We start from the raw sequence: 25,024 nt of genomic DNA on the forward strand, positions 1-25,024 counted from the left end.
AGCCTCGATCTCTCTCTCTCTCTCTCTCTCTAATGGTTAACTGATGCTCGGTATTTAACTTGGTCACATTTGAATAACCCATCAAGCACCCAAAAGATATTTCACATAGAAAAGTATCTTTGCAATTATAAAAACAAAAGCTAAAAGTTGATCAACAAATCTGTGCTATGGACGTTATTATGTTAAACCAGCTCACTTTGTAAAATGTTTGTTGATAAAATAAAAATAAGAAATATCTCTATTGAGATTCACAACCAAATCAACTCGAGCATTTATGTTAGCATGCACCAAACGACAGCTGTATTGTGTTCTTGTGGGTTTCAGTGACATTTATGAAGAAAAAGAACAACACGGCGATCCTGAATCAGATTTCATAATCTGTGTCGTCTTCAGTGGTAAACAAAACGCAGCCTCCATCCACCCTTTGAGTCACTTCCTGCCATGTAAAAATCACATGAGATGAAATTACTTTGAAAGACACGGCTCACATGCCTGTAATCTCAAATATAAACCGCAAAATTATCAATTTTTATTTAAATCTAGTCATGGGTCTGACATGGTGTGACCACAAAACATTTGACATATTTGTTTTAACCACTTAGCATGTTAGTGTGAGACTCTGCATGAGTATGTCAGTGTAAGTATACACAATCAGTACTAACTCTTTACAGAGCCAACGTTTACCCTTGCAATAACATATTTTTCTTTTTCTTTTAGTTTAGGTGAAAATTACAACTAAACACACAAAGTGAAGTTACACAACCTGATAATTTTGCAGTCAATATCTTTGATTACAAAGGTCATACTTCTAACAAAATCGACTGAATTATAATTTGGATAAACCCTTTCAGTGCGTGTAAGTTTTAGTTTTAGCTCATGTTACTGCACCACAGACAATTTTACGTCAACTCTTATTCTTTAGTCTGAGGTGACAAATGTGACACTTGAATAAAAGACTGGTTCCATAGTTTATCAACTAAAACCTGAGTCAATTTCCCACTGTTTTTCACACCTGAGACGGGTGTGTGTGGTTTCATTACAAAAACAAGCAACAGTGCGACCACGTGGCCTGGCATGCCTACTACATCGTTTTTTAGCCTTTTTGACGTTTCCATTTTCTAAACGTTGCTGTGTAAAATGTGCAAAACTTTTCTGAGGTGGAAATGATAAAACAAGATTGTTTTTGCTTGAAACGTCCTGTAAAAGCGGCTTAAACAGCGAGAAATGAAAATGGCTCAGAATGCTCAAATGGTTTTAAAAAGCTATAACAGTTAAGACAACTAAAGACAGTAAAAATTCTTAATTTGACTTTATAAATTCCTATGTATAAACCAGTTTGGTTTTAAATGACGAGTATAAAGTGTGTTATCTTCATTTGGAAGGTAAAACGATGCTTTGTGGCTACAGATGAATGGTGGTAGTTTGGGAATGGGCAAAAACATTTGATCTGACGGTGGAGTTGCAGACGTCTGGTGTGGACAAAGATCCTGGTCTAACTGTCTGAAACGAAGGAGAGACACTGTGATACTGAAGATAAATGAGTAAAACTGAAAGATGATGTCAAATCAATTTGAAAGCCATCTTGCTTATTGTTTCTGGTTCATTGCTCAGAGAATTCATGTTTTCTGCACATCAGTATAAGGCATCAGAGTTTATGCACCTTTGTTGGGGCGTTAGCTCTTCAGTAACCAAGTCTATCATGGCTACTCAATGACCATGAAGATTCCCTGCCACTCCATCAACCTCCAGGAAATTCTATAGACGAATCAATACCCATCTGCTAAGTCAAAGCCGTGCTTTGTGGTTATGTGAGCCGTAGTTTGTTGCCTTCCTTCCGTGTTGTTTACATCGGCGTAGTAGCTGCAGAGCCAGCTCGAATGACCTTGACTTGCTGTGCCGTTTGCTGCAGAAGCATTTTTGTCCCACTCAGCCACTCTGACGGGCAGGCAGACACACACACAGTGACTGTATTGTGCTCTCATTGTGCCCGGCTAAAACAGACTGGCTGTTCCGCTGTGTAACACTTGGAAGACAGAGGGTGACTGTGTCGCAGCCTCTCCACTGCAGCCACAAACTGCTTTATGTACTCCTTATTTAGTAACGCGCAGCAAGCCCGATGCAGCATCTTTGTTCAATGAAGAGTGTGAAATAAAGAAATCTAGAAAATTTTGTCTGGGAGTCGGATCTGCAACATTTAAGACAATGGATCAACAGTTTAAAATATGCATCACATGAAAACATACAAATGGAGAGAAGTCTGTGTTTATTTAATGTGTAATGAAATGACTAAAATGTATTTTGACAGCGCAAAAATGACAAGCTGCTCTAAATTACAAGGAAAAAGGTAAAAAAGCTTGAACTGCTGTTAGTCTTGGAGGTAAAATATCCTTTTATTAGTATTACAGAAAATGAAGTGAATCTCAAATAAAACACTGTTTTCAATCATTTATTGAAGGTATCTATTTAGAAAAGTATTTCATATATTTTACTGTCTCTCTTATTTCTGCAGGCATTCAAAGAGATGCTCTATGCTGCTCAGGACCAGGCCCCCTCCATTGAAGGTAACGCACGCACACACACTATTACATTATTTTGATTGAATTGCTTTAAGAAAGTACAGGTGATATTTAACCTCTATGAATATAGAAATAGGGCCCAGCTAATTTTTCTCCTTGTATTTTGCTGCACTGCATATTGCTCTGTCTTGGAGCGTTGTGTGCAGCAGTACCTGTGAGATGTCGCACTGACGGTCACTTCTTCTTCTTTTCTTTTTTTTTAATTTTCTGTGCTATGCAGAGACGATTAGTCACATGGAGCTGCTGAGTGAGATGGTGTGAATCACAAGTTCCTCCATTCACGTCTTCTGACTGATAGCTAGATCCTTTCAGTTACTGTCATTCCTCCCGTCATTCCATGTGACTCAGAAGTGCAGCAGGCTTTGATGATATCTGACCCTGAACTAGATGTATAAAAGATAGACTGATGGTGATTTATCACAGGGCTCCAAGTCGTTTCCCGGTAAATATGGACAGGGCGACAGTCCATCACAGAGCAAATACAAAGAGACAAGACAACCACATTCACACTCCATTTAAATGACTACATTTCAAGTGAAAAATTCATAGTTTTTGAGTTTTCGTTTCAGAAAGTCTTTACGATTACACTGCAATGTTTTGAAGACGATGTCTATTGACATTGTAACGGCACAAATGCTAAAAAAACGATGCCGTTTTCATGTCGGGCCACTAGGTGCTTTTGTTTGTTTTAGTGATGAAACCACAGACACACGCACAGAGAACAATATGCTATTAACATTAACAATGGGAGTCTGTCCATACGAACCTTCGTATGGACAGACAATCAAGTTGGATTTCTACCTTTCAGCTGTAAAACCACCAAGTCCCAGGAGAATAAGGACGGGGAGTCACGACACTCTGGAGGCAAACATTGTTATTGTCAATCTACTCGTGCATGTGTCGAGGAAATATTTACAATTTAATATTTAAACTATGCGCCGTGGTGCACATGTGCAGTTGCAGTGTTTCAGAAAAGTTACTTTTTCAGTAGCTCCAACCACCGTTGTCAAGTAATTGGACACCCAAGACGCAACAAAAGTTTTGTGTTTTCAATTGTGAATGTTGTCACGTAAAAGAGACTTTATAGTCAACAGTTGCCCTCACAGGTGTTTTTGGACAATAAGAGTAATCCAAACACTTTAGAGGAAGAAGGAGCATAATCCTTGTAGTAAACTATATTTATTAAGGCTGTGGTTCTGTTGGTAAAGTGGGCCATCTCTCAATTGGAAGGTTACAGGTTTGATTCCCTCCACTAGTGGGTGAATGTGATTAACAATGTAAAGCACTTTGGGGACTGCGCAAGTGGTGGAAAAGTGCTATATAAGTGAAATCCGTCTACCATGTATGAGGCACTGTGAGTCATGCAGTGCCGCATTTAGCAGCCTTACATGGTGTATTCAGACGCCGAGCCTCTAAACCCAGACTTTAAACCTTAAACTGAGTTAAATGGAAGCACATCCTATGAGATCATTGTCATAATGAGCGGTGTAATCTTCTCAGACCAGGAGGGATAACAACTTAAACAATGTCCAACTAGCCTGAGCATGACTGGCGAGCACCGCTAGCAGCAGCCCCTCCAACAAATTGAGTACATCAACCTAAACATTTGTGTAGTTACGTGCGCCAAAAGGTGTCGGCTCGCTGCTAGCCGTGCTCGCTTCCGGCTAATTTCGAGACTAATGAGCAGAAAATGTTGTTTCGTCGGCGGAGAAATTACTTGCCAGAAAAAACGTCCCAACTAGTGGTTAAGTGACGCAATATGAATCGACCTTCAAATTACATGAAACTGTTCTTTCATCTCGAACTACTATTTAAGTACCTTTGAGCAAGACACGGAGGCTGCAGCAATTCAGATGCACTGGTGTGTAACGGTGAAGAATAGGGTGTTGCTGGAAAATACAGTCAAAAAACACCAATTGTCCAATGAAAAGTATAGCCTATTACTGGGAGACAGACATGTCATAATGATAATAATGATTATTATGATGACATGAGCTGAGACAGAGGGTAAAAAGAGCCGAATAAGGCCAAAAAGGGATAAAAAGCTTTACGGTCGTCTGACTGTGGGAGTTGTTTGTGTGTTTGTGTACATGTGAGAAGCAAGAGAGGAAGGAGTGGTCGGGACACTCCAATTTAGTTAATTTGGTGTCCCGTCTATAAGCGGCAAGCCTGAAACATTGTGAATCACTGAGTCTGCACAGTATGAGTCAAAAGCACCTACACCCCCTTTTGTCCACCTCAGTATGAGAGCTGAAATAGATAAGATTACAAAGTAATGGAAATCGCAGGACAGCCGTCTAGTAAAAATGTATAAAAAGCCTCTGAATCAGAGGGAGGAGCAGACAGCAAGTCTATAGGGAACCAAGTAAATCTACCAGATAGTGTCTGTTGAAGAAGTTCAACAATGTCGTGTTTGAAAAGTTGGCTAATAAAGACCAGATCAAAAATAATAAACAAATTAAAACCTGATTAAAATGGTTTTTGGAAGGTCACAGGCTAATGTGAATTCGCTTACATGACATCGGTGCTCGAAGCCAGTGAAAACACAACGTTTTGGAAACCGCCCATATTCTCCTGGGACTTATAGTTGAGAGTCACCGTAAAAACAATCCAACTTTGTCTTCCGTCTGTACGAATATCTGTGTACTCGCCATTGTTCATCTTCATAGCGTGTTGTCTGTGCGCGTACAGTATGCATATGGTTTCATTACAAAAACGACCCAAAGCAGCAATTCATGGCCGGGCATGGTAACTACATCGTCTTCTGTTTCCATGCTAAAATAGCCATGAGCACTACAAAATGGAGAATATATAATAATAATAATAATAATAATAATAATACATCTAATTAATATCTAATATAATTTCAATCAAAACAACTAAATCTGTTAAAAATACAATAGAATAAAATTGACAGGCTGGGTAAAGCCATTATAAAAATGTGAGAAGGAAAATCATCTAAAATATCCTATAAGGCCTAGAATGATTAGAATACAATTGCTAGAATGGCAAAAATCCACTCATAAAAAGGAAAAATCCCCCCCCCCCCCCCCCCCCCGATAAAATTGATAAGAACAGCCAGCTTAAACAGCGAGAAAGGCTGAAATTAAAGCTATACCCAAAACCGCTAAACATTATTCCAGTGGTGAACCAAAGGAAAGTTAAGATTGGAAAACGTATCTACTGGTTTACATTGTTGCTATAAAACCTCATATAAGTAGTTTTCTATATGTATAGCAAAACTATATATCCATCTTTATGAGCTGTTATGCTTATTATAACAGTAAAAATGGCTAAAATAGCTAAAAACCTCTTGAAATGCAAACCAAAAGGTCCAATAATACATCACGGGGCAGATACATTTCATGCAATGACTTCCCAAAATCCAGTTTTGATATAAAGAGCATCTTTAATGCTATTTTATCCTCCGTTTACAGGTTGAACGTGCTTTGCATCTCCAGACGTATTTTATGTTGTTTCGCTCGGTCATAAACGTTAAGAGTGCTGCAGCAAGTTAATCTCACCGGGCAGGTTGTTTTAAACCAAAAATAAATCAGAAGTTCAGTCCTTCCTTCTCTTGTTCTTCGATTTCTTTTTGTTTTTACTTCCCATGTTAAGTGCCTGCTGGTATTTCCCTCTCCTTGTTGCAGTCACAGATGAAGATACGGTCAAAAGGTATTACGCCAAGTTTGAGGAGAAGTTTTTCCAGACGTGTGAAAAGGAGCTGGCTAAAATCAACACCTTCTACTCTGGTAAGGACTGATGGCTCTTCTCGTACAGATCTGTGGCATCGGCCTCAAAACGTCTGTCCCCATGCTCACGACTCTCTCCCTCCAGAAAAGCTCGCCGAGGCTCAGCGGAGGTTCGCCACCCTGCAGAATGAGCTGCAGTCGTCACTGGACGCCCAGAGGGAGAGCTTGGCCAACAGCCGGGGCCTGAGGAGGAGGAAGACGGTGTTCGCCCTGTCGCAGCAGGAGCGGTGCAAACACAGGAACATTAAGGACCTGCAGCTGGCCTTCTCTGAGTTCTACCTCAGCCTCATACTGCTGCAGAACTACCAGGTACTGGATCAGCTTCACACGCTAAAACTCCAAATGTCCAGCATCTCGATGTGTCGGGGAGTCGCTTGTTATTTGTTTTGGATGTTCACGAGGGGGAATATTTTGATTGAAAGCTGTTAAAGGAGTTCTAGAGTATAATCATTAATTATTAAATAGTTTTACTGTACAAGAAGGATGACAGATGTAGCCTTTATATTTGCACTATTGTGTTAAAAAAAACAACTATCAAGTCTGTATTGTCTTCATTGTTATTATTTTTCATGGACCTTTACCTCAGTGCTTCTCATCAGGTTTCATTAGTCACCTCTTCCCCCCTCCGCCTCCACAGAACTTGAACTTCACGGGGTTTAGGAAGATCCTGAAGAAGCATGACAAGATTTTGGAGACGTCGAGAGGAGCCGACTGGAGAGTGGCTCACGTCGAGGTGGCTCCGTTTTACACATGCAAGAAGATCACACAGCTGATCTCTGAGACCGAGGTGATCACATCAAAACGTACACCTCAAACCAATATGCTCATCATGAGACGGTGTCGGTGAATGAAAATCATAGTTTCAAGCCAGTGACGCACGCACAAAACTGTTTTCATTTAGAGAGTTTTAGATATTTCTTCGTAGATATAATGGAACAATTAGTTTATCAAAGGTGACGTGTTCAGCCCCTTGTTTTTTCAACCGCCATTACAATCCTGGGTTTCCTAATCCCCAAATACACCGTCACGCACAAACTGCTGTTTACTGAAGAAAAACGAAGCGTGTTTTCACCACACGTTACATGCAGAGTGACCACGCAGCTGCCAATTAGCCTCAAGCTAAGTGTCAGACTTCTTCTCTAACCCGGGATCAAGATTTCTTTTGCTCAATGATACATTTACTCAACAGTCAGAAATATGTAGGACAAGCAGGACACTAGAGAGAGAGAGAGAGGATAAAAGGACTCCTGAACTCATGCAGACTAATGCAAGGTAATGTAGAAATTGGCATTTTTCAACAAGTAAATTATCCTTATTGATGATAATACAGTTACTCTCGGTTTCCTTTACTGTAACGTTAACGTTTCATCAGCATTGAGGAGTAACTTTACGAATGAATGAATGGAGAACAGAGTTGAATCCTCTGATCTCTGAGGAACAGTTAACGCTGCATCTGGACTGAGGTGAAGTCTTGTTGATCTGGACTCTCCTGGTAGAGGAGCAGCCCCCTGCTAGACTGTTGTTCACCTTCATACAGCCTTTAGTTGCCAGGACATTCCCATAATGATCACAATTAACCCTCTCAGTGGCTAGGAGTTTGTGTAAACACTCATGAGGGTGTTTTTTTTTTTTTTTTTCATTGTACCATGTGAATCACCAATATTGAAAAGCGTCGTCTCTTTTATTAGGCGTTGGTCACGACAGAGTTGGAAGGTGGAGACAGGCAGAAGGCCATGAAGAGGCTGAGGGTGCCTCCACTGGGAGCTGCACAGGTCAGACACACACACACACACACACACACACAGTATTTACAAGCCGTTGTTCACAAACTGGCCATATTCTCCTGACGTTTCGTCTCTTGTCTCGTCTGTCCACAGCCTGCTCCTGCTTGGACCACCTTTCGAGTCGGCCTCTACTGTGGAGTATTCCTCGTCTTATTGGTCACAGTGGTCATTACAGGTGACACACACACACCCCCCGACAAGATTCAAAACTTTAAAGTGAAGTTTTACTTGCTCACTGCAGCGATTGTATTTGAATACTTACGTAGTTTTTGATTTGTGTGGAATGGTGGGGAAATAATACTCTTACTATATATAATTATAGGATAGCAATATGCGAAGGGAAAAATCTGACCCTTTGTTTATCTGCATTTTTGGTTGTTTTGTTCACGTTATATTTCTCTGATCTTCATCTGTCTGTCTCATCAGGAGCTGTGTTGATTCGTAGTTCTGATATTTGGCCTATGGTCAGGATCTACAGAGGAGGGTTCCTCCTGATTGAATTCCTTTTCTTATTAGGTATGCAAACACTGGCACACACATACAAGCTTAAATGAAGCTGGTACTCCGGCTTTCATTTAAATGTATCAGGTTGACGAAATCGACAGTCCTGGCCATCAAGTATGTATATATAAACTTAAATTCTCTCCTTTCATGACTTGTTTGGGTTGCAGGCATCAACACCTACGGCTGGAGACAGGCAGGAGTCAATCATGTTCTCATATTCGAACTCAATCCTAGAAACAACCTGTCCCATCAACATCTGTTTGAGGTACACACACACACACACACACACACACACACACACACACACACACACACACACACACACACACACACACACACGGTCAAATGAATAATGAACAGGTCACAGTTTTCTCATTAAGTATATTTTTAAAGGTGCTTTTGACATGAAATATTCACCAGATGTCAGTGACAATCAATAGATCCCACACATTCAAATAAACCATAGACTTAAATAGATTAACTTTTGTGTAATAAATGTGAAATGACAAGGAGAAAAACTATTGCACATATGACGAAAGGGGCACAAAAACATGCAAGGCTCAGACAGCATCTGAAGTAATTCTCAGATTTAAAAAATACATAAATAAATCCTGCAACCTGCCTGAGAAGTGACGGGTGATTCCGTCCTCTATGATGGATTATTAGAAGATCACAGAAGAAACATGTCATAATGGGTAAAAGCAAAGAGCTCTCCTAAGACCTTCTCGGCCTTGTTCCTGAGGTCGGCTCTACGCGCCCCGACGTGCTAAATTAGAGGATTAAATGGAAAGAAATCTTTTGAAATCTACTTACGGAACAAAGCGTGTCATGTTCTCTGCTTATTTTATCTGCTGTTCACACACAGACACATTTACCATTCTATAGCATATTTAATACATTATCCATTTGATCTGCATTTCATAATTTGTCTTAAAACTTTGTCCTCCCAATAAACACTATAACTGAATCGTGTGTTTCTGCAGATTGCCGGTCTGCTGGGGGTGCTGTGGTGCGTCAGCCTTCTGTCTTGCCTCTTCAAAGACAGCATCCTGGTCCCGATGCAGGCCAACCCTCTGGCTCTCTATGGCGTCTTTCTCCTCTTCCTCATCAACCCCTTCAAGACCTGCTACTACAAGTCCCGTTTCTGGTTGCTCAAACTCTTGGTAGCGTCCCTCGATGAGAACAGAAGCAGTGCACTTCTGCTAAATACGTCAAATGTTTTGCTTTAATTGGTTATTTTGTGAAAGTCCCCCTCTTCTGTGTTGCGGTCCGCAGTTCCGAGTGGTGACGGCCCCATTTCATCGCGTTGGATTCGCAGACTTCTGGCTGGCTGACCAGCTGAACTCTCTGGGAGTAGTTCTGATGGATCTGGAGTACATGATCTGTTTCTACAGTTTCGAACTGGACTGGACAAAGCACGACGGACTCCTCAGCCCAAGTGATAATTTATGCAGGTTATTGTTCGAGCTGCGCACTGATGCACTTCAGCACAACTGACTCTTGATTGTCATCCTGCTCAGGTAAAGACGTGTGCAACTCTTATTCCTACGGAGTCCGGGCGGTCATCAAGTGTCTTCCTGCTTGGTTCCGATTCGTCCAGTGTCTGCGGCGTTACCGGGACACCAAGCGGGCCTTCCCTCATCTGGTCAACGCCGGGAAATACTCCACTTCCTTCTTTGTGGTCACCTTCTCTGCCCTCTACAGCACACATAAAGGTTCGACCCACAAACCAGCGGGACCGGAAATCTAGATTTCATGCAAATCAATCGAGAGAAGTTGAAATGTTTAGAAAACTGTAAATCTAATTTAGGTATTCAATTGAGAAATAATTTTAAAAAGTCAAATTTTAATAAGCTTTTTTAGTCAGGTAAGTTCGTTAAAGTTTTTTTTTTTATGGCTGAATTGGTTAAGACAGCAGCAACAACACATAATAATTAAAGTCAGTTGTTGTACCAAGAAAGATAGAAGCAATGAGTAATAGAGGTACAGAGCTGGAAAACAACCGACACGGAAATGTAGGATTAATCTCTTAAGAAACGGTTTATGACGAGGGTGTCAGACAGGATCATGAAGTTGGTGCAATTTTAATGTTTTCAGTTAGTGATGAATTGAGGTTTGGGTAAGCGAGTGGAGGAAGGTGCACCCAGGTGAAGTACTTCCTGAGCAGACGATGACATCTGAAGGTGTCGGGGAGAGTTTAGCAAGGCAGCATGGGAAGGAAGTCTGCAAAATGACATGACAAACAATGAAGAGAGTCAAAGCAGAGCCAGAGAATGACTGGAAAAGAAAGATAGTTGCATATAATTTATCTAAGAATTCCTTCATACCTTTTCATTTAATAAGGAAGCAACTGAAGACTGGGAAAGCTGAAATAGTAGGCGACATCAGACAGGTATGAGACGGATGATCCACTGTGGCGCCCCTGGAGAGAGCAGCTGATAGTGAACGAAGAAATGTATGCTCTGGTCCTCCTGCTATTAGTAATCACTGTCTTTGTTTTGGAGACGAGTGACAGTTTTATTTTATACAGGACGAAGCAGTCAGTTTTTGACCTTTTAGACTCGTCGTTGCTTTGTATCAGTTGCTCCACTGTTGCGTTAGTGTTGTGAGAGCATATCAAGTGTGTGTAGAGAGTGAGTTGGGTCTGATTCTGAGCTTCAGGAGGATTATTACAAAGACCATCAATTGACAAGTCTTTCACCTGTCTGTGTGTGTGCTGACTGACAGCCACGTCATAATGTTTGGACACTTTTCTGCTGTAAAATAGAGTATTTGACTAACCGGTGTCGTCTCGTCTCTGTCCTCAGATGAAGCCCCCACTGAAGCCCAGATCTTCCTCTATCTGTATATCGGCTGTTTGATCGTCAGCTCCTGCTACACTCTGGTCTGGGATCTGAAGATGGACTGGGGCCTGTTCGACCGCAACGCAGGGGAGAATACCTTCCTGAGAGAGGAGATCGTGTACCCCCACAAGGTCTGATCCCGTCCGTCCCTGAAGACATGAGGCGACACGTAACAGCGCCTCATGCTGACCGCTGCTTTCTTGTCTACTGTCTCTCGATTCAGGCGTATTACTACAGTGCCATAGTGGAAGATGTGCTTTTGCGGTTTGCGTGGATTCTAACCATTTCACTCACCACTCTGACTAATTTCCACGGCATGTCTGACATACTGGCTACAGTGTTGGCCCCCCTGGAGGTCTTCAGGTACACACAGTCTATGTTTTATAAATTTGATGTTTTGTTTTATTAGTAACTGTCTGATCTTTTTGTTGTTGGATTCAAATGCAGCTGTTGCCGTTTACAGTCTGATCGTACTTAAAAGCAAAAGAAGCTTTTATTTTGGACATGTGAGCAGAAATAAGCGTGGTTGTCTCTCCCAGGCGTTTTGTGTGGAATTTCTTCCGGCTGGAGAACGAACATCTGAACAACTGTGGTGAGTTCAGGGCCGTCCGAGACATCAGCGTGGCTCCTCTGAATGCCGACGACCAGACGCTGCTGGAGCAGATGATGGACCAGGAGGACGGAGTCAGGAACAGGCAGGGCAAGAAAAGTTGGAAAAGAAGCTACAGCATGAGTCTACGCAGGCCTCGACTCGCCTCTCAGTGAGTGTTTGTCTCAGCAATCTTTACACAGAGATGCAGAAGCAGGAAAAATTCCCATTTTTTGCTCTGGTAGCTGCATTTTGATTAGAACTCTTAACTGAAGTAACTTCTGGTTCAGATGTGATTGTATCCACAAATATGAATTACAATTACAAGCCACAAAATTGGCTTATGTAGACTAAGTGAATTACTTAACTTACTGTCCACCTGCTGATAAGAAGTCTGAATGATTGACCCTACATTTTTTACTCGTGAAAAAAGACAATAAACCCGTTACATCTGTTTAGAATGTGGACCTTTTTAAACATTTCTGTGTTGCACAGCAGAAATGAATATTGAAAGATCTCAAACATCAGACGTCTTTTGATCTAAAGCTCACACACGACTCATCAGCCTTATGATGGATTGGAGATTAAACTAATGGGCAGTAGAGATAAATATATCAAAGAGTTTTTAAAAGAAAATATACATACTTAATATCTACAAGCTGGTTTTCTGTCATTATGTCCAGCATGCCTGACTTCTGTAGCTGTTTTTAAGATGTAGGTACAAAAGACTTAATATTCCCTCATTTATAGATCACAGCTTTTTATTTGATGCTACATTATCAATTTGGGACAGGAGGGTCAAATCTGTGGCCCCCAGGCCGAATCCAGCCCGTGGCATGACCTTGCAAAATGAAAAATCAACAAGAAAATAAAAGTAACTACTGTTTGTAGTTTTTTTTTTTTTTGTTTATTAGGTTTTGCATTGAACCAGAACTGAACAGCAGGTGGCAGCAGTGAGCGCAGCATGACGCGCTCCCTCCTTTTTGCTCATGAAACAGCCTCAGCATCACGACCACTACTTCTACAACATTTGTAAAAACAAGCACACTGAAGTTATTTCAGTTTAATGTACAACGTGAACAGCAGACTGGGAATCAGACAAAATGAATCCGTACAGTTTTTAGAATAGAAAAGAAGTGGTTTATTTATCCCAGAGGGTAATTCTTTAAACTAATGGATGCAGCTGCCATGCAAGGTGCACTATCCATCCAATGGCTGCAGTTTAGGGTTCAGAGTCTTGCTCAAGGACACTTTGACAACCTTCCGATTGAAAGACAACAGACAGCCCTACCAACTCAGCCACAGCCGCCCCAAAACTGTTTACACTTGTCTTCTAGAACTCGTTGCAGTGTCCTAAAAAACACTTTTTGACATGTTAAATTAGGCATTTTCTTTCCTTTACAACAGATTTAATGAGTCGGTTGTTAATGATCATTTAAAATGAGTCCAAAGCTTCTGGTGAGATCCGTTTTAATTCTCTGAACCCCTCAGTAAAGACTGCAGACTCCGATCTCTGATGTGCTAAAATACTACAGTGCAGACACATCTACAGTACTGATGAAAATCAGTGTACACATCAAAGTGTTGGGTCTCCACGCCGACCTCTGGCACCAATCCCACAGACGATCTTGTTGGGTAGTAAACCGGGCATCCCTCCAGCTGAAGCTTTCCAAATCACCTGAACTCAGACTTTGCAGGGCAGACGAGTTCATGAGTTCTGCCTAATTTTCACTCTGCGCAAAGGAGGAGTTCAAGTCAGAATCTCCAACGGATCCTGACGTACGGGAGATATTAAACAAAATAATCCACATACAAAGGTGAAATTGTGCAAACTCATGATTAGGTGCACTGACACAACAGCAATAACATTTACAAAAGGGACTCTAATGCTCAGCTGCTCGCTGTGTGTGAGACAGTGGGTCCATCTGCTGGAGCAGAGCAGACGGTTGCAGCTCTGGGAGTAGAGCGCTGCACCGCCGCAGTCATTGAGCCTCTTTGGAAGTAAACAAACACTAAGTCCTCGGCATCCTGCAGCTTTTAACTGAACCAAGATACATGACAGATGGTTTGTTTATGATCGTTATTATTCAAAGGAGCTGAGACGATGCTCTCCAGGAAATGTAGTAGTTATTCATGGTTACTTAAAGCTGCTTAGAACATTTTTCCTCGTTATTCGATCGATACTCCAAGACTCTGAGCTTGTATTAGAGTAAGTGAATAGATTTGTATATAGAGCTTTGCCTCAAACATCAGCTCACTTTATAAATCATTTTAATCAGGGATGCACAGGACTGGTGCACTTAAGGGTTAAACTCCAGTTTCAGGTCCAGACTACTGTCTAACTGTCATGCTGGAGCTCCAGAGCTGACTGACCCCGAGCTCCAACGTACTGCAGGTTTAAAACTGTTTCCCAAACTAAGTGGCTCCGGGTCCAACTTACTTTAGGTTTCCAGATGGTAGAGTGAAAGATTTAGGAATTGTTTGAGTTTAAAAAAAAAAAGCAATTAAAGTCTAAAGTCTCCTCCCGAGATCATCGTCCATGGAAGTTTTTTTTTTTAAGGTTTGAATTCCTCGCCCAAGTTATGGGACCATGTAAGGCAGCGTCCAACACGTTTTAGGTCGGGCAGAGTTATTGATGGCGCACCACTCATACACGAGGCAATTCAGTGATTAAGATTATCAAATACGATCAGACACGTGTTTCCTCTCCAAAGTCTCCACTGTCGCCACTTCCCTCTTCCCCTCTTTCAGGTCCAAGACCCGCGACACCAAGGTTTTAATAGAGGACACCGACGACGACTCCTGACATCAGGCCACGCCCCTCGCCTGGGTCCAGAATTTGTTCAAAGGAGGGAACTCCACCTCCTAACTGAAGAATCACCCAGCGAGCCGGCGTAGAAATTTCTTCCAAGAACAAGTTTGAGAAGCTCATGCCCGTGTAAACCCGCTCTGCGACGCATGAGTTATTTCAGGAGGACTTCCTTCTCCTGGGAATCGACCCCGCAGCGCCGCCATCCTCCCTTCACTTCTTCTTAATGCTGGGCTCATCTCATGAGCTCTTCATTACTCCAACGGTGGATGCGAACCCCCCCCCTCCTCCCGACCTGAACAGCTGATTCCAGGCTCTCCTCGCCCTCCACACCGCCAGCGACGACGCAGCTAAAAGGAGCATGAGCCCGCCACTCGGACCCATCGGTGCCACTCGGACAGCTCCCGGCTCCCGCTGTCCTCCAGCTAGTCGCATCCCCACACCCCCGTCATCTAAGTAACGCTTAGACCGAGGCCTTCAATAAATGACTTGCACTTCAAGAGATTTGAGGTCGCCCTTAAATTTGGACCTGGGAATGAGCTGCTCTGCACTTCGGGGAAGGAAAAGCGGTGAGAAGTGTCCTCCTGTACGTCTTCTGTGTAGTTTCTTTTGTTTCTCTGTTTCCAAACAGACAATGCCGATGAACGTTGGATATGTCCGTTACTCTTGGACCCCCTCCCCTCCCCCCGTCCCCCCGTCCGCTCCTCAGCCTGCCCCGTCGAATCATCACAGAGCTGCCTACCTGCACCTTACACGCTTTAGAAACACACGACACGGAGGCGTGCACGCGGGAGCAATCACACGACGAGACGTGCAGAACTCGACCTCTTTTGCTTTTGCGTCGTTTTGAAGAAACGACACATATACACACACACATTATTTGTAACTGTGGTTGTAAATGTAAGGCTGACCAAAGTTTAAAAAAAAAAAAAAAACTTAAAAAAAAGTGGCGTTGAAAACATTCAGAAAAGTTGAGATTGTACGAGACGGAACCGACCGGATCTGAGCAGGAAGTTTCCCGTTCGACTTCTCCTTCACCCTGCAGCGACTCCGACCTTTCCCCCCCCGTGTGAACAACAGATTCCTCCTCTTTTGGGGGGAAAAGCAGCTGCGCTGAATGTATGTGGGACTCCTGTGTGTGGGTGGTGGAGGCTTCTCACGCCGCCCGTCAAGCCATTCTGACCTTCGTCTTACCGTCTGTCCTCTTGATAGAAGAAGTGATGCGCAGTGAAACCGAAGTCCGACGTCAAGGAGGCCGTCTGTCCGTCACCATCGCAATCACCCGCTTCTCCAAATGGTCTCACATACACTGGTGTATCTCAGGTTGCTTTTTCTTTTCTTTTCCTTTTTTAATTTTTTATTTACAGGCAGTCAGGCTTTCTTGAAGGATATGCAGTCATTTTAATATATTTATATGTTTAGTGTGTAAATGTGAGTCGACTACTATATACCTTCGGATAGTAGGAGAAGAAAAACGGCAAAGAATTAAAAATGGAGACGACGTGTTCAAAAAAAACAAAAAAACAACAACCACAAAGGATGTTGGGATGTGCAGATCATAGAGGAGCTTGAGTCGGCGGTTCTCACAGTGTGGGAGAGCATTTGTGGGGAAACGAGGAATTTATGAATAATTTCATTATTACACACATTTTTATTAATGATTGAGAAACATTCAAAAGTCATAAAAAAAAAAGTCCTTATAGTGCCATCAGTGACTGACTGACTATATATATATATATATATATATATGTATAAAAGCTGCCGGCTACTAGCAGGAAATGTAGTTTTTAAACAATCCCCCACTCCGAGAGCCGCTGGTCTAACTGCAAATCGGATGTTGAAACTGAGAAATGTCATTATTTTCATTCCATGTCCAGAGAAGAGAGAGGAAATCTTAAGAAGTATTTCTCTCTCCTCTAATGGATTTAATTCTAAGTCAGCCTTTATACGACCAGCATAACGAGACACAAGGACTTTTAGATTGCAGTCATTCCAATAGCACACCAAAAGTATTATCTCTGGATTCCTCTGCATTTTAAAGTGTAAAACACTTTTATCTGCCATTTCAACATGTTGGAAAGCGTCACACTGAGCAGATCCAAGCTTCCAAAGCCTCGAAATTCAACTTTTCTCTCTGGATTTCGAAACATGAACGACTGAAAGCCTCCAATCTTTGTCGCTTCATATCTTTTCAGTTGATCGCTTCAGTCGGGTGAACCGACCGGAAAGTAAAGTAGGCTTTTCAAACCGCAGCAGCTCCGGTCATATGTGATCTGATTGTTAGTTTATTAGCAGAAGTCACCAAATCTGTTCACTCGCCACAGAGAGCGACGGTCCGTCTCGAGGTTGGACGGCGTTTTATCATAAACGCGGGATTCCCACCGTTTCAGTCGGATCTGCACAAAGTCCCTACGTTGCTTTTAGTCTGATCGTCCCGATTTAAAGTCGCAACTTTCTGGATGTGGAACTTATGAATTCCCCTTTTTCTACATTCCTTCCATCATTTTGTGCAGATTTTGCTTTGGCCGTTCTGTCGACCTTTTGTTTTCCCGTTTCTGTTTTCATGGTCGCTTAACACAGGCTTCTATTGAATTTGAGCTTAAAAAAAAAAAAATTTGATTGAGCATTTCTAAATATTCCTAGATGCACCATAGAGTCAATTTTATCACACACACGCCTACATTCATTCATTTTCCCATGAACTGTCATATCCAGTTATTTATTAACCTCACTGAGATGATTTGGTTTCAGTAGTTCACGACGCTTCTTTGATTCTCTAATCTCTGTTTTATTGTTTTTATTTTTCCGAATCATTTGAAAGGTGTAAAACACAGACAGGTAGTTGAGCAACGCACTGGAGAAGAAATGTTACCGAGAGACTGGACAAGATTTGTTGGTTTCTTTTCACATTCCAAAAAAAAGATCAACTCTTAACATGTGTTTAGTTTATTCTCGTTCTTTTTTTCTTTATGTCTGATTGATGTGGAGGCGAGCCGTTACTACATTCCCCGACCGTTTGACTTTTCTGTCTCCTGCAGGTTCTTGGATTAAATCTCGACTCATTTCTTGAGTTTACTTTTGACTCTTACTACCCTGTTTCTTTGTTTGTTTTTTACTTTTATATATGTGACGTGAACACATGAGTTTAAGCTGCTGCATCACATTACCTGAAGAGTTTCTGTTTCCTTAATGACCAAAGGAGCTTTTTTTTTTTTTTTTGTCCTTCACTTTTCACTAATTAAAGTAAATTTTTTCAACTTTCTATTTTGACCAAACCTGCAGTTGACGTCATTTAGGACAAAACACGACACTTCATATTGATATTATTATTCTTTTTTTTTTTTTCTTTTGACCATGTAAACACAAAAAATAATAAACATTTAAGTAAATATGCCCAATGTCCTACCACCTCAATACTTTTATCCATGAATGAAACTATTTTCTTAATTTAGAATCAACCTACATCTGATGCATAATGTAACACAACAGGGTTTTTCATTTCCTTCATACAGACGTCAGTCGTTCTTCAGTAGTCACAGTTTATCAATTCAAAATGATCCACGAAACAAAGTCTCATAATCTATTAAACACTGTACATTAATATCTCTTTTCAAACTGAACTATGTGTGTTTTTTATCTCCGCACACGACCTGTTCCAGAGACTTGAATGACCTCTTTTCACAAAATGTTTTCTGAATGTTACCTGGCAATAAGCTATTCTTTGCTTTATACGTTATTTGAATAGTTTTTAACTCTACAAGGCCGATGGGTTTTAAAGTGCTGCTGACATTTTGAGCCATTTTACCTCTATAAGCCATCTTTTCTCATTTTTTAGCTGTTTTTAAGACCTGATTTAATAGTTTAGCGCTTTGTAGCTGCCAGTAAGAAGACTAATGGTCATTAACTTAATACCTGACAATAATAAAATGATACTGGCCATTTTAATGTAAAATAAGCCAGTAATGTAATGAGTTACTATTAAAATGATCGACAGTCCTGCATAGTATTTCTCCTACATGAATGAACATTCATTAGAACTGTTTTGGATAAACAAGCTGCATAAAGTTTAAATTGACAAAAATCTGTTTATGCAATATTACATTGATATCTGCAGTTAGTACATTTTCAAATGAATTTTAATGCTACTCCGTTAATATTACAACTACATTTATATTTATCATTGGCCCATTTATTTTATGAGACGGTTGTAAAGTCATCACGTCAATGGCTGCAATGATTTTTCATTTTTGCTGCCGTGCTTTTAAACCTGACTTTTACTCATTCCGCTCCACATATCAAACAAATGTCATTTCACTTCTACAATCTGAGACTTCTTGATTTTAGTTTTATTGGTTTATCTTAACATTTTAATAGTGAATCAAAAATCCCAGCTCACTCCAAACACTGAGAATTGAGCTGCCGTGATTTTTACGTCATATAAGTACCACCGATTTTATACATCCTCACATATTTAAACCATCTTTGCAATCTGGACCTGGAATGGTAAATTTCCAATTTCCAAGTGGATGAGTTCTCTAAAAAGGGTCAAACTACAATTTGTCGAATTTAGTCCCGTTAGTTCCATTTGTGGAAATTGAAGCAGTTTAGGTTTTTAAATTTGACCCTTCTGGGCCACTGTAGGTCCTGCATAAGCCATGAAACGAGAGGAAATTAATAAGGCACGTTAAATAAAAGCTAAAATTACAGTGAAATATAACATTTAAAGAAAGCTTGTTTTTATCACGGGTTCATGCTGACGTTCAAACAGCTTTGTTAGATGACGTATTAATGATATTTGAACTTTCAAACACTCAACAAACAAAGTCTGAAGTGGACTGAGATGTGTGAGATTTAAAGATGGATACTTTATGAAAGGAATATTGTTGGAAGAGTGTTTGTGAGAATGTACAGGAACTGTGGCGCAGATATGACTTCAGATATTTCAACAACTTAAAAGATTATTTTGTTTTTGGATATTTGACCGTGCCTGTATCAGGAGGCGTCAACAAAAACATTGGTGAAATGACATTTATAGTCATTTATTAGTCTTCCAAAAAATATCTTAATGCAAACTTTTCTGAAAAGTATTGATATTTCATGGCTGTTATACATGGATATAAAATAAGTTCTCACGGTGTATAGATTATCTTTCAGGTTCCCAGGGGCACATTAATATATATTATATATATATATAGTGCCATGATAACCTTTAAATAATAATAGGTCATGAAAATATATTTTCATTTACTACAGAAAATAACTGTCCTCCTCCGGTTCACTCAGTTTGTAGAGCAGGCTGTCGTCTGCTTGTAAAGTTGTGCGTTTTATTCCCGTTAAAGTGAATTTCAGCCAAACACAGAAGCATAAATAGCTCCCAGACTATTTACCCTGTTCGGGTGTTAATGGGTGGCTAAATGTTTGCTCACTGTGTTTTTCTCCAGTTTAGCTATTATGAGACCATTTAAACCCCCGAATAAGCAAAATACCTCTTTAGTTTTTGGTAAAGAATTATTTTTTATTTATTTAGAATCTTCACAGAACATAAAAAAACATTCCCTTCCTATGTTTTTTATATTTTTATTTCCTCGGGTTCTCACAGTCCTTTTGTGTTGGTATAAATAAGTTGTCATATTCCACAGCCGCCACACACTACAGGATAATTGGGCCGAAGAACAAGAACAAAAACACCCTTCAACGCCCTTCAGTGACCAGGATTTATTTTATTATGTCAAAAAGATCGCTCTAGTATTCCAATTGGGCGGGACAATCGTTGCACCAATCAGGATATTGTAAAAAAAAAAATAAAAATAAGGCAGGGAAGTGTGTGGTCTCTTGATCTGTGAAGATTTTTTTTTTTAAATCCCGTAGCGTCTGCCTGGCTTTAGTTTCTCAGTTTCATCCTAAAACTCGGCGAACTTTCCAGACTGAATGAATCCGTAACATGTTTTATTTTGTCCACAGAAAGTCCTTGGGTTTAGTTTGTGTCTCTTTCAGCTGCGGGCAGGCTGACTGCGCCCTCGCTGAGCTCACACTGGGTCAAGTTGTACGCCGACGACACGCTCTTCTGTTCAATAGAAGACAAAACAGTCAAAGTGGTTGAGATGGTGACAGACAGACGAGCTCCTCGCCCCCGTCAGATGGTAGGCCTGGGTGTTAAACTGCAATATTGTTTTCATATTGTCTGAACTGGTTTGGTATTTATAGCCAACATCAAATATCTCTTCTGATATGTTTTTTTGGGGGTGGTTTCAAATGAAACTGCTCATGTTGTCAGGTTTCTTTTGTTTTTTGTTTTTTTTTTGCTTGTAGCAAAGACTTTGTGTTAATATTTCTCAAATTGTAGAAATGTGGCTTCATGTCTCCGTGAAGAGAGAACTTTAATAAGCCATCCTCGATCCTTTCTCTGTCGTGTCGGAGTCTGCGGGATCATTTCAAACGTCTCTGGATCGTTAAAATAAGACATTGTCATTCATCTGCCAACTTTCCTCTTTTAAACTTTGCAAAGTGATTCTGACCAAAACCTAATGAACTGCCGAGAAACAGTTATCAGATGTTTTTCTTTGCTCTGATTCTGGACTGGTATATTACAGGAGAGTTGTGTCTAATGAGATGCTCCAAGTGTCTTGATTTATTGATATTTACAGTGTTGTGACTGAGAGACAGAACACACTGTGTGGTCATCGGTAACAAGGAGGTTCTAGTTCTTATTGTCGCCATTATCCTGAAACGGCCGGGGTTACGTAGGCCGCTTGATTAGTACCGTATCTTCAGGACTTTAAGTTCTACCTGCATTTAGTCCTCTATGCTTAATTGTAACGGCACGATCGATAAACCTTCGGAAAGCCAACGATTAGCCGCCTTTGTTTTTCTCACACCTCAAGTCTTTCTTCGTTGAACGCTTTCTTACATTTGGCTTTTTTCTTTGTGGCGCTGTCAGTCAAATACAATACTTAATGTATTTCTGTGGCACTGTCGCAGCATTCTGCTGTCATACAGGGACATCTTGTGGTGCCAGATGATACATACATTCTTTTATTTTATATATATAGATATATACACAGTTTGCATCATGATGTAAGTCACTTGACCAGGTAAACAACTTAAAAAAAACAAAACAACTTATAGTCCTGAAAATACGGTAAAATGGTATAAAATGTATATATTGACAGAGAATCCAATGAAGCCATGGGGGGGGAAACAATACTTTGTTGTCATCATCATTATAGTCCAGAAGAGTTTCTCATGGTTTCCCTCCATCCAGGAGTTTGAACTCCCCGTCCCTCTAGAAGGACGTTCTCGAGACATTTTAGCAGATCAAACATGACCAGTCAACTTTACAAGCATTCCCAGGAAAACGGGGTTCGCCAACAGGAACTTTTTCTTCACGTTTTTTTTTTCTTCTTTTTTTTTTTAGGGCTGCACGATATGATGTATTCCGCAGTCGAAACGCGACTTGAGATAAATTAACACTCAATGTCATTTTTCACCGATTTATTAATTTGCTCCTGAGTTTGGTTTGATTTGTCGTTGAAATAATGAAGAGAAATAAATGAGTTGTCAACAGGATCCAGTTCAGTCGGCTTCCGTTTGATTGGCCAAACATGTTGAGACGCATGAAAACATGATTTCCTCAGTCTTTTAGCGAATGTTGATATTGCGATGATGATGATGACGTATCGTGCAGCCCGGCAGTTTTCTCTCTGCATTCCCTGTATTGAAGGAGCCATTTTCCAAAGTCAGACAGTTGAAATCCTTAAAAAGTGAGGCTGCTGGTTTTCTGCTCTGATGGATGCGTCCTCTCCAAAGCATCCAACGGCATGGTATTTAACTCTTTTGACACTATAAATCCAGTTTATACACAAGCGGGTAGTTGAAACAAAGTTTGTAAGACTGAATCTGAATCTGAATCTCCCCCCCCAACCCCCCCCCCCCCCCCCCCCCCCGTGTAGTGTGACCCAGAGCTGTTGATTATACAATCCATTATATATGAGTAAACAGAGTAGAAGCCTTGTATAACGGGTGACTGTGCTGTGGGTGTTGTCTTGTATCTGCAGAATTCAGCGTGAGGCCACAGAGGTGCCTGGTTCACCCACTCCTGTTACAGTTTTATAGTAAAAACAGCTGGAACTCCAAAATGTCTCCGGCTTTCATTCCTAAAAACAAATGATTTGATTTTATCTTTTATCTTTTTTTTTTTTTTTTTTTTACAGTAACTTTTCGGCGTCTTTTCTTCAATCATTTTTGATAAAATAACGTCAACTGGTGTCGTCCAGCTCAATTAAATGCACAAGTGTCGTTTCCTTTACAAAGACATTTTGTCCGAGTACATTGAAGCTGATCCTGGCTGACTGTGGATGAAGACCTGGACAGATCTCTTCATTTTTAATTATTTTTATTTCAAACATGCAAAAAATGAAATAAACTGTTCTCACCAGTCAAGCAACAACAACAACAAAAAAAATCGCACCAAGCAAACAGCAGAACATTCTGATCTGGTTGCACGTCTGAAAAGGAGTGAGAAGAAGTAGAACTTATTAAATTCCACCTCTTCTCTGTAAATTATTATTTTAGCTTCTACTTAATTGATGATATAATTCATTTAAACATGTCAGGACTATTATATTTAGACTAATTATTCGTTGAAAAGATATAAATAAATTACATATATTCCCCTTAAAATAATGTAATGATATATAATAAATATATTATGGGGTATAATCATTCTTGCGGAAGGAAATTCTTCATATATATATATATATATATATATTCACACTCCTGAAATTACATCTTCATACGGTCTTGAGGTCCATATTCAGACTGCTCTAGAGTTTCACACCACGTGCAGAAATACAAAACCTTCTCCTTGTTGTACGTACATTACTAGTGCTGTCTGTAATTCTTCCAGATCCCAAATTTTATTGGTATTTTTCACTCTAAAAATAACATATTTATGTGATCCCTACATCCTGCGCCATCATTGATCCTTAACGAGGAACTAGTATGTGTTGTTCTCCAGTAGTTCTGGCTCAGACCGCTGCGCAGTACCTTCAATAAGCTAAAACTATGGAACAGAACAGCATGCAGAGTGATTTATGAGTCACCAGGACAAACACAGAGAAGGATTATTAATTGACCTCGTCTACATGTTTTTAGACCGTGGGAGGAAGACTATGCACGTACAGAGAGACCATGCAAACTCCTCACTCACTCCAAACCAATAACCCCTGCAACATATTACAGCCAGGGCAGGTTAGAAACCAGAATGAGGCCGACTCAACACAGGAAGGCACCAAAACCCGAAACTGAAGGCAACGAGACACGACATAGTCAAGAGGCCAGATGACGGTTAGATTGAGCAGTTTGACCAAGCCTGTACACCAGAGGTCTGAGCAAGAATTCCTGAATCCTGCAGTGATGACGTGTTGTGTCCAGCACTCGTATGAAGACACCACACGTATGTAGAAATACAAGGTCTCATAGCTCAAACAACTGCTCGTGCGATAATACGTCGTAGACTATCAACACTTCTTCACTGCAGGATTATTGAATGTACTGTGCAGCAGCCTGAGCCATAACTACTGGAAAACAACACATGCATTGGTTCCTCATTAAAGATCAATAATGGAGCAGGATATAGGGATCACACAAATTCATTAGTTTTAGAGTGACATTTTTTTTATTTTATTTTTTTTATAGCAAAACCTGGCTTATCTTTAAAAACACTGTCCTGGCGAAAATGGATAAAACGATTAAAACTGCTAAGAAAAAAGGCCACAAACTGCTAGAATGGCTATAAACCAGAAGAAAACTAAGAAGGAGGATTGGCTCAAAAAAAAAAAAAAAAAAGCCCAAAATGTCAAAATGGATAAAATGGCTCATATGACTAGAAACATCCAAACCGAATCAGTTAAAAATAGAGACAAAAGCTAAAACTAAATGAATTCTAAATCACAGTCAGAAAACCTCATGAATGTACTTGTACCGGGTACAATAGATAACTAAATAAGTAAAATGGGCTCCAGTCTGGAATCAAAACCAGTTTATCCTCCTGTGAAGTGACGGTGCTCACCACTACACCACCGTGCCACCGTCCCCATCATCCAGCAACACAGTGAGTGAGAGATACAGTCTTTTTCCACACATTATGAAGATTTACCGATCAGAGGT

The 25,024-nt window shown here is 40.6% G+C and overlaps 1 protein-coding gene across 1 annotated transcript in view; it reads left to right on the forward strand.

Annotated features, from left to right (window-relative positions):
• LOC308106707 (xenotropic and polytropic retrovirus receptor 1 homolog) overlaps positions 1 to 15,776 on the forward strand; it is a 24,322-nt gene extending 8,546 nt beyond the window's left edge. The window contains exons 2-16 of the mRNA XM_080458608.1: positions 2,510 to 2,561; positions 6,227 to 6,328; positions 6,414 to 6,637; positions 6,966 to 7,115; positions 8,017 to 8,100; positions 8,206 to 8,287; positions 8,539 to 8,628; positions 8,784 to 8,881; positions 9,600 to 9,779; positions 9,892 to 10,054; positions 10,137 to 10,331; positions 11,424 to 11,590; positions 11,683 to 11,822; positions 11,999 to 12,220; positions 14,800 to 15,776. Of these exons, the coding sequence (XP_080314734.1) occupies positions 2,510 to 2,561; positions 6,227 to 6,328; positions 6,414 to 6,637; positions 6,966 to 7,115; positions 8,017 to 8,100; positions 8,206 to 8,287; positions 8,539 to 8,628; positions 8,784 to 8,881; positions 9,600 to 9,779; positions 9,892 to 10,054; positions 10,137 to 10,331; positions 11,424 to 11,590; positions 11,683 to 11,822; positions 11,999 to 12,220; positions 14,800 to 14,854 (2,004 nt within the window). The 3' untranslated portion in view covers positions 14,855 to 15,776. The remainder of the gene's footprint in view (positions 1 to 2,509; positions 2,562 to 6,226; positions 6,329 to 6,413; positions 6,638 to 6,965; positions 7,116 to 8,016; positions 8,101 to 8,205; positions 8,288 to 8,538; positions 8,629 to 8,783; positions 8,882 to 9,599; positions 9,780 to 9,891; positions 10,055 to 10,136; positions 10,332 to 11,423; positions 11,591 to 11,682; positions 11,823 to 11,998; positions 12,221 to 14,799) is intronic.
• Positions 15,777 to 25,024: the final 9,248 nt, after the last annotated feature.

This window comes from Lipophrys pholis (assembly GCF_963383615.2).
Source record: "Lipophrys pholis genome assembly, chromosome: 1".
Classification (NCBI taxonomy): domain Eukaryota; kingdom Metazoa; phylum Chordata; class Actinopteri; order Blenniiformes; family Blenniidae; genus Lipophrys; species Lipophrys pholis.